At 37.3% G+C, this 12,261-nt stretch overlaps 1 protein-coding gene across 2 annotated transcripts in view; it reads right to left on the reverse strand.

Moving 5' to 3' along the window:
• Positions 1 to 12,261, reverse strand: part of LOC136415759 (tachykinin-like peptides receptor 99D) — a 152,729-nt gene that overhangs the window by 16,954 nt on the left and 123,514 nt on the right. The window contains exon 1 of one of the 2 annotated variants that reach the window (XM_066400542.1): positions 196 to 314. The exons of the other annotated variant lie outside the window; for it this stretch is intronic. Coding sequence (XP_066256639.1) covers positions 196 to 295 — 100 coding nt within the window. The 5' untranslated portion in view covers positions 296 to 314. Of the gene's footprint in view, positions 1 to 195; positions 315 to 12,261 lie in introns of those variants that run through there. 2 annotated transcript variants of the gene reach the window in all.

The following is a 12,261-nucleotide window of genomic DNA, read 5'->3' on the forward strand; positions in this document are numbered from 1 at the left end:
AATTTCAGGGCTTTGGGTGAGCGCGTTTATTTAATAAAGTTCGCTTGCAACGAACCCGTAATTTATTTAACAGTTTCCCATTCATGTAGTCTTTAATTTAGCCTACTGACATCAGACATTCTTTCTGATGGTTTTTTTTTAATTACTCGTACATATGTCGTCATGCCAGGACCGGATTTGCACAGGGAGACATACCTTCGAAAGTGTCGTTGACGTACGGGTACTGACTGGAATAATTGTCCTCTGAGAAGTTCGGAATTGATGTATTCTCATGATAGACCGAGTAATCAACCATGATCTTGTTGCTGAAGCATGAACCCTGGAACAAAGAATAAACAATCATATCATCCGAGGTAGTTTGTGGAGTGTTCCCATGTGTGATATCAGATAGCAATGAAATTCGGTAATAATCAAAATATCCCGCGAAGCCGCCTCTGTTTTTTTTTTATTGGGAAGTGCCCCTTTTCCGTTTCAGTTTAATTCGCTGCAATCCCTTGTTGCTATGAAATCTAGAAACTGTAGAACGAATGAATGTTCCCTATCTACACGCTAGGGAAATGTTTATCCTTGAATGAACTCTAAGGCACTCAAGGACTTGGCTAAAAGTAAGTATTTGTTTTAAGAATCCACTGTCCAAATCGGTTAGGAAAAAGTAAACTTGTTTTGACGTTACCTTTTTCCAACATGAGCATCATTACTACTTACGAACTCTCGGAAAGTATTTATTTCATGCGTTCTCTTACGTTTGGGAGAACTAAAAGCCAAAGCTAATTACTGAAATAAAACACGAGAAGGAAGTCCAGATCAATGTCTTAAGGAAGTTTTTCTTTCTCCCTAGAAACAAGTTTTCCGATCAAATTTCCTCAACCTCCCTGCCTCACTTATCCACCAATTTAACGCAAAGCAAACAGATGTAACCCATATTTTAGAGCCTTTTTTCGGGTGTATGTTACAAGTTAGAAGTGGCTTATTACGTATGTATAAATTCTCGGTTGTTGATAAAACAAGGTCTTTTAGCTATTTTGGTAGCAAAACATGAAGGTGGGCCCATATCCATCATGTCTAGACTAATAAATGAACCTCATTCTCCAAGCTGGACAAGACAGATAGGTAGCTCGTGTTCCCGAGCCCATCTTTTCTATACCTCTATTGTCTAATTTGACTTCTTTAATGCGTATTTGTTTTGTTAAATTAGTGAAAGCACTCTGTTTCCATTTCGCGTTCATATGGGAGAAAAATTTCCACAAAATGATGGTAATACAGCTCCGCGAAATATGTCCGTAAAGTGACAATGGCCCCTAAAGCCTGGCAACCATAGCCGGGCATTCTTTCAAACTGGCTTTTAGAGGTTAAGCGTAGTTTTCTCTCAATAAATCAACACGATAACTTCCCCATAGACAGTGGAAATGGAAGTGGAAACAATACAGGGACGCATTCCCTTCTTCCTACGCCATTGTATTGTTTCAGAAACACCATTTGCGTTATCAGTCATGCAGTCTGCTAAACGATGACATTGTGGGCTTATGCCAAATTCAATAGTGGCAAATTCAACTACTTTTCTCTAAAATACGAGAATTCTGTATTAAATTCTTACATGTTTAAACATCCATAGGTGTCTGTTCTATCTGAATGGAGTATGCAATTGAGAACAAGATAATAGCGTAAGAACAATAAGATGCATGTGCGGAAAAGGATTTTCAATGAGCCCGGCAATCCAGACGCGGAATGGGAGCATAATTGCTCTCAAATCCAGACAACGAAGACATATATCCGTTTATTGAATTATGTTAAAGGGTGCCATCCTGCTGTTTTTCTGGTATTACGAGGATTTATCAGTTATAAATGGCTTTTTATGGAAGACCAAAACCTAAAATCTCACAATTCCTTAAGGTGATGCCAGTAAGTTACTCCGCTCATCGTTGTTTGACAACTTTGATGTATTAAATGTCTTTTAACGGCAGTAACTGTAACAGACGGTAAATTTTGTCACAGCGAGCACGCTACGCATGTGCATTACACTCCTCTAACTGCCATATATGTCAAATTTTTTTCAGCCATATTTTTAATTTGTTTTTGGACTACCACAAGATGGCCGCGTTTTGTCGATCTTTGGATTAACACAAAGACATGAAAAGGATCGATTTCCTTGTTTCCAATGGCTGAATAGTGTGTATTTATTCCTCGGTCTAGTAAGTGATACATAATCAAAATGTGAGGTTTTAGAATACGCGGAAATGGCTCTAAATACTTGTGTAATTACCGATTCCATCCCCAACCCTTTTAAACTAATTCGTCCAAAGGCTGAAATGGGGCCAATCAAACGCATAGCTTAAGAAATAGCTCGGCAACCTGTAACAGGTTGCCCATTCTTGATGCTTCTTTATGTTCTTTTTCTCTCCCTTATTTGTAAGGCCAAAATATCAAATTTCTGGTAACTATGCCAGGCCACATATAATTTCCATAAAAACCGCTACATCCGAGAAGAGCATCGGTCAACTTCTCAATTTCCATGGGAACTTTTCGGTAAAGTGTACAGGACACTGATATTTTGGTCTTAAGTGTTATGGCTCTCCATTCCCTCAGACTTTGAGTCTTGTTTGCAATCAATACTTGTCAGCATATGTAGGTGGATAATTTTACATTTCTATCGAGGCTTTTTGGTGTTCGTGTTACATCCTTATCGGCTTATATAATGAATGCAAACTGCATGTAATACAAGCAAAGAGACACTAATCTTTTGAACGATATCACGCCGTTAACGTGCGATAACCCTCATTAAATCAGAGGAGATGCAACATTTTCCGGTTATCGATCACTTAAGCCTTAATTAGACCGCAAGGCTTGTCTCTCATTAAACATGATTAGGGTCTGTGCGACTGTAGACCGTAATCATCCTAGTGTAGAAGTTACTTAACTGTATTCTAGACACTTACTGAAATTTATGTATTTTATTGTCTCTAAAGGAATTTATTTGGAACATCGTCCGAGTAATTTGTGCGGCAATGCGTGCAGTTTGCTTTGGGAGATTTATAAATTTTGATGGCGGGGGAAAATTCGAAAATGACAAATTTTATTTGAGTAAATCAAGATAAATGAACAGACAAGTAAATTATGGGAAAGTTAATTAGTTTTACTATGCCATCAAATCGAACCATATAATAAACCGTTAAATAGGATTTGTTTGCTTTAATAAAACTCCGTGAAATATTGTTTCATATTACTTTGTTTAATGGAATCTGAGTGCAGATAGCAGTAGTTTTATTTGAAATTTCCCCAAGCATGGATTGGAAAGCATGGAACGAAAATTTCCGTTCTTGCGAGTAAAGCGATTTTGAACACCTTTATACATTTTTTATGAAGTAAAGATGTCGCAATGTACAGGGAGGCGCAGGAAATGGCGATCAAATATACCTTGTATACGGGGAATTTCAAATTCTACCCTCACCATTGGGATCTCGGAAACTAGAGAGGATACGAAGAAGTTTAAATAGGGGCAAAATTGCGTAATTTAACATTTGACCAAATGCCGTTTTCAAAATTTAAACTTTCTGGCTGCTTCTGAGATATCCGAAAAAACTAAAAATTGGAGATTTCATTTTTATTTTTTAAGCGTTATTTGATAAGGAAGCCCAAAACCACAAGCACATTTTCATTGATACTTTTTCTCAGCTACTTGATGGAATGGTATCATATTGCACTGAGCTCGTTTGCCTGCCACGAACCAAATGCCATGCGCTCGAATCTATTCGTTTTGCATATGCTACTAGCCCCACAACTGCTCTATATGCAAAACAATTCTTATCCATATATTAACCAGGCTACTACGCGTTGGTCCAGGGACAATAATGTAACTTTGATGAATTGACCACCACAACCACCCGACTTGAATCCCATAGAGCTCGTACGGGCATGCTGCAAAAGCAATTCAATCCTCTCGTGGCGTGTGCTCATGGCAATTTAGCTTTTCAGAACATCCTCAGGGAGTAACCGCAACTTTTACCACAAGAGACTGTAGATAACGTGATTTTGAGTATGTCAGAACGCGGCCCCGCTGTTATTAATGCTCGTGATGGTAACACAAGGTATTGATGAAATTTTATGTAAATTTAGTGTGAATTAATTAAAAAAATTATAACCAAAAGTATGTTTGTTCCTTAGTTTCTTTTGATTTGTGTAGTTAAAACGCAAGGTAAATTTTCCATGGTAGTTTCAAACGCTTCAATAACGTCGTTACAACTTGTCATACTGCATCGAGGGTGCATACAATGAAAATTTTTCCAAGGTAAAACTCGTACATAAGCTAAAATCAGTCGTGATCTATAAATGTAGAGTTTGATTTTTCAGATTTGCTTAGAGTGCGCCAATGCTCAGGGTTCTATTTAAAAATTTCAAAGGGGTAGCACCCCCCTGGAGTACCACTTTAAAAACATTTTGCCGATAAGCTCCTTTCCCTAGATTTCAACGTCAGATACATTACATATTACACAAGTTTAAGGATGGTAATTCCTTACTGCTCCTCCTTGTAGATGAACAGCTTTTGGAGCCTTTGTTGAAAATGATTTTAAAATCTTTCCTATCATAAAGCAAATTTTGTTTTTGTCAGGAAAATAAATTATATATCTAGAACATCACATGCAATATCGATACTCACAAATACTGGGAAATTTATATTAATATGTTAACAAATTCTCTTTCCTTTCAGCTCCCTCGTTGCTTCAAAGAATTTAAAAAAAGCGGTCCAATAATTGTTGGCACGAAAATACATGAAAAGCTCTTTGATGGATATTCAACCCCACTCGTTTGCACGTTGCTTTGCCTGCCTTCTTATGGCAAAGCAATTTCAAAACCTTGACACACCTCGGCTTTTAACACCTTGTCTGAAATGCCAGGCATTTTCTGCCAGTTCATCCACGTCGATACATTATCGCAAAATAATTTCCTCGTGGAAACCCAGAGGATGCAAATTGCAGGCTTAAGTAATTTCACCGCTTTTGGGGGTATTTGGGCTCTTGTTTTAAATTTTCTACGTTCCGAAGGATTTATCGTTCAAAAGGTTCATGTCCAGCATCCTGAAGGGGGCGATTCGTCACAAAAGCGTTTGTTCATTAAAATATTGCCGAATTTACGAAAACGGGACAAGCTCTAATTAAATCTCCATTTTTATTTAGGATCGCCATTAGGGGCAGGTAGGGCGATAAAATTGCGCCAATTTAGAATTTAATTAAAATGCTTCGAAGATTACCCTCGACATAAATCTTTGTTTAGATTATCTATTAGAGTGTCACTCGAAGTTTAAAGTTTTGATTCCGACCTTAATTTGTCTCAAGTATATCGCCTGGGAGACGTTGGAGACCAAAAGCTTATTAAATCTGTCAGCACCTAATAGAGTTTCTGTCAACTTAGGAGGGTGCTAATTAGACATCAAACTGTTTTAGGGCTGCCTCTGGGGTTCCAAGTAGCTCTATCTCCTTGATAGATTGACGTAAGAACTTGTCTGGCCGCATTTTTACAGCTATTTGATCGAGACCGAAAGGGACGATTTTTGCTATCTAAATTCCCACCAGAGGAAAAGTGCACATTCAGAATTCATGGAAACCTCCTTGGCGGGTAAACAAATTGGCGTCGCGACGCTTCTGACATCGAGGTTCGGATTTACCACTATTGTAGGGCGTCGCAAACTGTCGCCGCAGAAGTTTTTTAAAATCTCCGGCGGGTTTTTTGTGATGCCATTACATTGAAAGCTGACATAGTTTTGTTTTACTCACGAAATTTGCTGAGATTTTGCGGAAAAGAGCAAAAATCATACTGCTCAAAATTTTTATATGGTAAGATATATATGATCGTTTAAGGCTTTTAGTGGCTGCCTCGGGTCTCAACGAAAGTGATTTATTAGGAGAACAGGTTATTTGCACCGAAGACTATCTGAGCCTCTTTTACCGCACGAACCACTTCAAGATTGGAAATAACAGCTTCTGATCACTATAAGATCTCTGAAATTTACTTGCGTCGCTGTAAGTAGGTCTAACATTCCAAATTACATGTTTTCTCTCTTAAGGTGAAATGGAGCTCTGCTTCAACTAAAACTCATTCAACCTACTATCATTAATATATCTATTGCTACGTCCACCCTTGTCGCATACTCGTCAGGGGACTGAAAGCTGATGGTGTTCGGTGCATATCATAAGTTTCTAGTTCGCGCCGAATAATTTTGAAAGGATAGATCATCTATCGTAAAAAGCTATCGTTTGGAATCATCGTGGTAAAATATAGAGAATTATAGATTACGCAAGTATTATTAAGCACCGATAATGGCTTTTAAATTATTTTGTCGGGGGTCGAATTCCTGTAATTTCCGTTACTGCTGCACGAAATTATTTAGTATACAGGTAAAGTTTAAGTTGAGAATTGAGTTCCAGAACCAGTTTCTAGAACCATTTTTGCGATCTCATGACACCAAATCGAGCATTTTATCACACCTCGTTTCATATTTTTACGCGGAAGTACTAGACAGAATGATGACTGTTCAGAACTATAATCAAAGTGGAGCAACCCAAACTCCTTTGTTCTCGACATTAATCTGATTATTGCAGTCTTCCCTGTCACTTTCCTCCTCAATATCTTCTTCCTCTAAACCCTTGGAATCCTCAGCAATAAAAACTCATTGATTTCTGGATCGTCATGCTTGAGGATATTCAGCAGCTCCCGTCCTGTCAACGCATATAAAAGGGTAGACCCATATCGATATTTTACGCCAATATGCATCTCTCAAAGCGCTCAATATAAGCTGAAACATTTGAAATAGCAAATTAAGTAGAAAACGGTAATTCGAACCTGAACAGGCATTACCTTTACATAAGTGCAGTGATTTCGCAGATACGAATTATGCCTTAAATAATTTAGGATGTACACTGAACGACAAGAAAGGTAAACACCCAGTGTTTGTATTTTTATTTCAATAATATTTTGCATGCTAATGTGTTTTGGGTCCAACAAAAATTGATAACATTTTAAGACAAATCGGTTGACCACTACATGAAGCTATTCAATAATGTATCGAAGACTATCTATTTGTTATACACTCATGCAGACGCCTGGGCATTGTTCTTATGAGGTGGTCTATAGTATCTTGCGGTATTTCATTCCAGGCTACCTCTACCTCACGCCAAAGTGCTTCCAATGTCTGAGGGGGATGTTCCAAATTCAACAATCTGCGATCTACCCTGTCCTACACGTGTTCAATAGGAGATAGGTCAGGTGATCTTGGTGGCCATGATAAAATAGTAACATGGTGTTAGCTCATGAAGTCTCGCGTCCCTCTAGCTACATGTGGTCTAGCATTGTCTTGTTGGAAAATATGGTATTGAATAGTCGCAACAGATGGTAAGACATATGGTTCCACTATTTCCTGAATGTGACGAAGGGCTGTCATGTTACCTTTAATGAAGATTAGCGGTTACCTACTTCCATATGCAATGGCACCTCTTACCATTACCCTTGCGGTATGATGAACATGCCTCTCCACGTAGAACTGTGGATCAAGTCTTTCGTCACGTCGCCTTTTCCTTGCACGATCATCATGCATCGATAAGCACAAACGAGATTTATCACTAAAAACGATACTGTTCCATTCCTGATCCCACTGTTGTCTCTTTCTGCACCACTGCAGGCGGTTATGTCGATGATCGGGAGTGAAAGGCAACACCCAATGGAGGCAAAAAGAAAAATGGCCAAAATTCTGTATCCGACGATATACTGTACGCATTCCAACCACCCTTTCGTGTTTTTCAAACCATTGATGGGCAATCCTTCGAGTGGTACCAAAACGGTCTTTAAGAGCCAAAAGGCTAAGACGACGGTCTTGACGCTAAGCTGTCCCCCTATGACATCCGGTACCCCTAGCTCTGTGTTGGCGACTTTCTTCCGTCCATGTTTGATAACATCTTAAAATGATACGTACGGATTTGTTGGTTCTTTTGTTAATTGCTCTAACGGAAAGACCTTTTTCTCATAACCCACCCTCTCAAAGTCATTGAGCTGAGGAATGTACCCAAGTCTACGTACTCGAGGAATAGCAGTCGCCTTTAAAGAACGTTTAGCAACAAGATTTTTAACAATCAAGGGTCAAGCCACGAATGTAGAGGCAAATTCTTTACAACAGGGAATAGTACAAAAAAAACTTGTTGAGGTATTTTGAGTCTCCGTAGAGAACAAGAAATATACACTTCTACAGAGTAATGAGAATTTTATTGAGTAGGTCCTTATGGTACGAGTGGGAGAAATGAACTAACTTACAAAAACTAAAAACCAGACCAATGCAATTGACCTGCCAACTAAGGTTCTTAGAATTAGACCAAAAAACACGTGCTAGCAAAAAGAGAGAACTTTCACCAAGGACTACCCCAGTTTGACATCATAAATAAAGGATTATCAGATGAGTTCGCATATGGCCCTTCTTAGAAAGAACTAAAAAAAATCTCTAAATTCTTGCAACATGAACAAAAGGCAAGCAGAAACAAAACATTCAAAGTATAAGCAGTGTCGCATCATAATTTCAACAAAACTTAAGGGCAGATTACTGTGCAGATAAGGCTGAAAATGTTATCGATTGTTGTTGGACTCAAAACACATTAGCATGCAAAATATTATCAAAATAAAAATACAAACACTGGGTGTTTACCTTCCTTTGTCATTCAGTATATTTTATAAAGTGGTAAAGAGATGGGATTCAAATGGACTGCACTTGGATAAAAGTAAACTTTCAAGGAACGAAACCACAAATTGCGGATATGCAGAAAGTAGAAATTGTTGGATGAAAATAAAAGATATTGTAGATAAAAATTGTTGATGATAGAAAGAGTTCGCCTTCTGACATTTCAAAGCGGGGCTATTTATTTCGGCCCCTAAAATGAAAAATAAAATGAACAATCGAACACTTCGCCTCTTACTTATCTCTAACTCTAACTCGAACGGCCACCTCTAAGGTACATTCCGTTCCTTTTAATTCTCTCAGTCTCTTTCTCTACCATTTTTCTATAATTCATTATTAGCACTGCAAAACGCAAATAATTAAATCCAAAATTTTTATCGAAAACAAAGATAAGAATTAAAAATCAGTATTAGAGTGCGACTTTTGGGATCACAACAAGAAGTCACTTAACAATTTAGACCATTCGGAGTCAATTATAAATTATACTTTCAAGTAAGATAAGAGCAGGCAAAGGAAGTGATTACTAAAGCTGAGTGAAATTTCCGTGAAAATTGATGTAGACAGCTATATGAGACTGTCTTGAGGTTTCCTTTGGGTCCAACGGATTCCAAGCTAAATGGATTCTTTTGTAATACGCAACTTAGAAACGAAATTTAAGGACAACATTTTCCGCGATTACATTCAAGTTCGTTCATGGAAACAAACTCGGGAAAAAAATAATGCGACGCTAAACGAAATAAAAACGAACTCAAGATAATATTGTTTGGCAAAAAGTCAAAAGTTCGAATACCCAACGGGATTACTTAACAAATTAATCGATAGCGAACTTAAATCGAAATCAAACTATAAATTTAAAAATACCCAGACAAATTCGTGACTTTCTGAATTCTCCACGCCAAACAGCCCGGAAATCCGATAAAACTGGACTGGTTAAATTATCCGACAGTTCGATACTGAATGGCGTCTTCGAATCCATTCAGGTTTGGCGTGAAAATCTTGTTGGTAAATATTTGTAAAAAAACAGGGCTGAAGTTTAGATCCGTAGGTCAACAAAAAAATGTTTAATTTTAATTTTAATGATCATTTTCTAACTGCCACTTTCCAACCTCGTTTTTAATTAAAAACGTTTGCTTTGTCCGTTTTTCAATAATCAATAGATACATATTTCAGCTTTTATGGCAATTTGAAATAGAAGCTTTTAATATTTAAAGATACAGATTGGATTCGTGATATTAGTGCTTTGTAATGAAGCATACTTGAATTTCAGCAATGTTCGATATGTCGTTGTGTAATGCCCGTTTTGCTTTATGTTCGGTGAGCGCTTTTGCAGTATAAAGGAGTTATCTGCATTTGCTCGGGAAGCCATTAAAAAGCCCCAGTAGCTTTTGAACAAAGTACCCCGCAAATAATGTCGAAATGACGAAATCTTAATCTTTAAGCTAAAAGAAATTGCAAAATAAAAAACATTCAATCAAAGCAAATATAAAAGAACTAGGAATTTATCTAGCTGAAGCACAACTTTCGCAATTTACAAGTGGCTGCTCTAATCTGAAAATAGCCCAAAGAAAATTAAAGCATGTCAGGCTTTTGAAATGGCAACTTTTAGACTGCCTCCGTGAAAGGCGCTTTCAATTTACCCTTTTTAGTTCTTTGTATTGAAATGGCCACCTTTCAAAGGAACTCGAAGCTACGGTCTCCTCAGATATTTTCAAAATTACTGGCCTTACAGGATACCTATTGCAGGAATTGTATCAATTCACTGTACGCGGGTGGATGTTCGCAAATGATACCGACTTTGAGGAGACATTCAAAGGACGTCCAATATTGCCCTTTAATTCGCAATTCCGTCACTTTACGGAGGCTTAAATTTCTTCGTCCTAAAACAGGTGTTACTCTCTCTTTGTTGCCTTGTAATCTAAGGAATCGTTGTCGCAAATCAATGTTGTTTGTAATGCCTAATGTTTACTTAAACACTGCAACCTGATGGAGGCGATAAGTGGAAACGAGTGTCGTAACTTTTTATTCTATTTATGTCCATCCGCACGAAACTTTCCATGTTAAATGTTCAAATTAAGTTAGATTGTGCATTGAAGTGGGTGTAAGTTGTTTCCAAGTGATTTTTGAAAAGGTCAAGTACATATCCCTCCCCTCCTGATTTTGTAGCAGCCTTTGATTAAAACAATTAACAACCTTTCACGAATCGCTGCCTTGAAATGTCTTGCGGAGTTAATGAGGAGGCGCCAGCTCCAGCTGAAAAATTGAGGCCATGTTCGAATCACATTATATTGTTAATTATCTGCAACGTCTGTATTCCGTTTCTTGCTCCTTGCTCTATTAACTTTAGCTCTAATTTTATTCAACTTGCTGAATCTAAATGATCTAAATTAAACAAATTCCTGATTCCGAATCCCGAAGCGTTTGGAAATTTTCGGTTCGGTCTAATTGTGGCGGCGATGTTCCAATTTTACCCCTTTGTTTTTTTACTTAATAGGAACAGCGTTCGAGCAGTATGGAAATTATATTAAGAACAATAACGTATTTAAAGTTTTCTTAAGGCCACTCGACAAGAAATACCAGAGTCTGATAGCTTTTGAATCAGGTTTTCCACGTAAAGACCTACTGTTTTCCTAAAGGTATTTCCTTTGTCCTTTTTGACCCGCGTGTGTAACGGATTTAATTTATTTGCTTTGAGCCTTTTTCTTTAAAAGTAAGAAACTTGTATTCAATTACGTACCTATGTACATGCCTCTGTATCAAATAAAATCCATAAAAGTTGTATAATAAGGGAGATAACATTTTTCTATTCATTTACATCAGTTAATAATTTTTAATGATGAATTTTCAAGTAAATAATGATTAAAACTCCTACTATTCCTAATATTCTAGAAATATTCTGGATCCTTCATTCGGAATTGCCGACTTTTTTTCAGCATATAATGAAAAGAAAATTGCCCATTTTTGGACCTTTAAGTCGCCTTGTCCAAAAATTAGTAAATTTTTCATCCTTTAATTGCATACGTTGACTTCAACTAACACTTCCGAGCCAAATGAATTTTTTTAGGTGATTCTCTTTCTGTCCGACGTCGTCATCGCAACCCTCGTCCATAGTCCCGCATTAGATAATTAATTATTATTTATTCCGCTCATTTCCAACGTTTCTTCTGTATGGCCAATTTCCATATATTTATTCACTTTAAGCATAACTTCTCGGGCCAATTCCCTTGAAAATTATAGGAAAGTTAAAAAAAGACTATATTCGCTTCCCCTTCGACACGATTTGTCCCTAATGAAATTTGAATACTTAAAAAGATATATTTTAGACTGTTTGATTTCCCTTTAGTCGCTCAAATGAACGAGGCGTTTTTCCCAGTTTACCTTTGCTTTCAACTGATTTTCACCGTCACGAGTCGTAAATTTGTTTGCTTTCAGCTGTAAAATCCTAGAATTTTAGCATATAAAACTCTCTTTCGCATTTTCTACATTGTTACAAACTGCATTATCGTTAAGATTTCGAAAATTACGGTAAACTTTATTTTCGACAAATGCGTGTTTTA

This window comes from Euwallacea similis, chromosome 21 (assembly GCF_039881205.1).
Source record: "Euwallacea similis isolate ESF13 chromosome 21, ESF131.1, whole genome shotgun sequence".
Taxonomy (NCBI): domain Eukaryota; kingdom Metazoa; phylum Arthropoda; class Insecta; order Coleoptera; family Curculionidae; genus Euwallacea; species Euwallacea similis.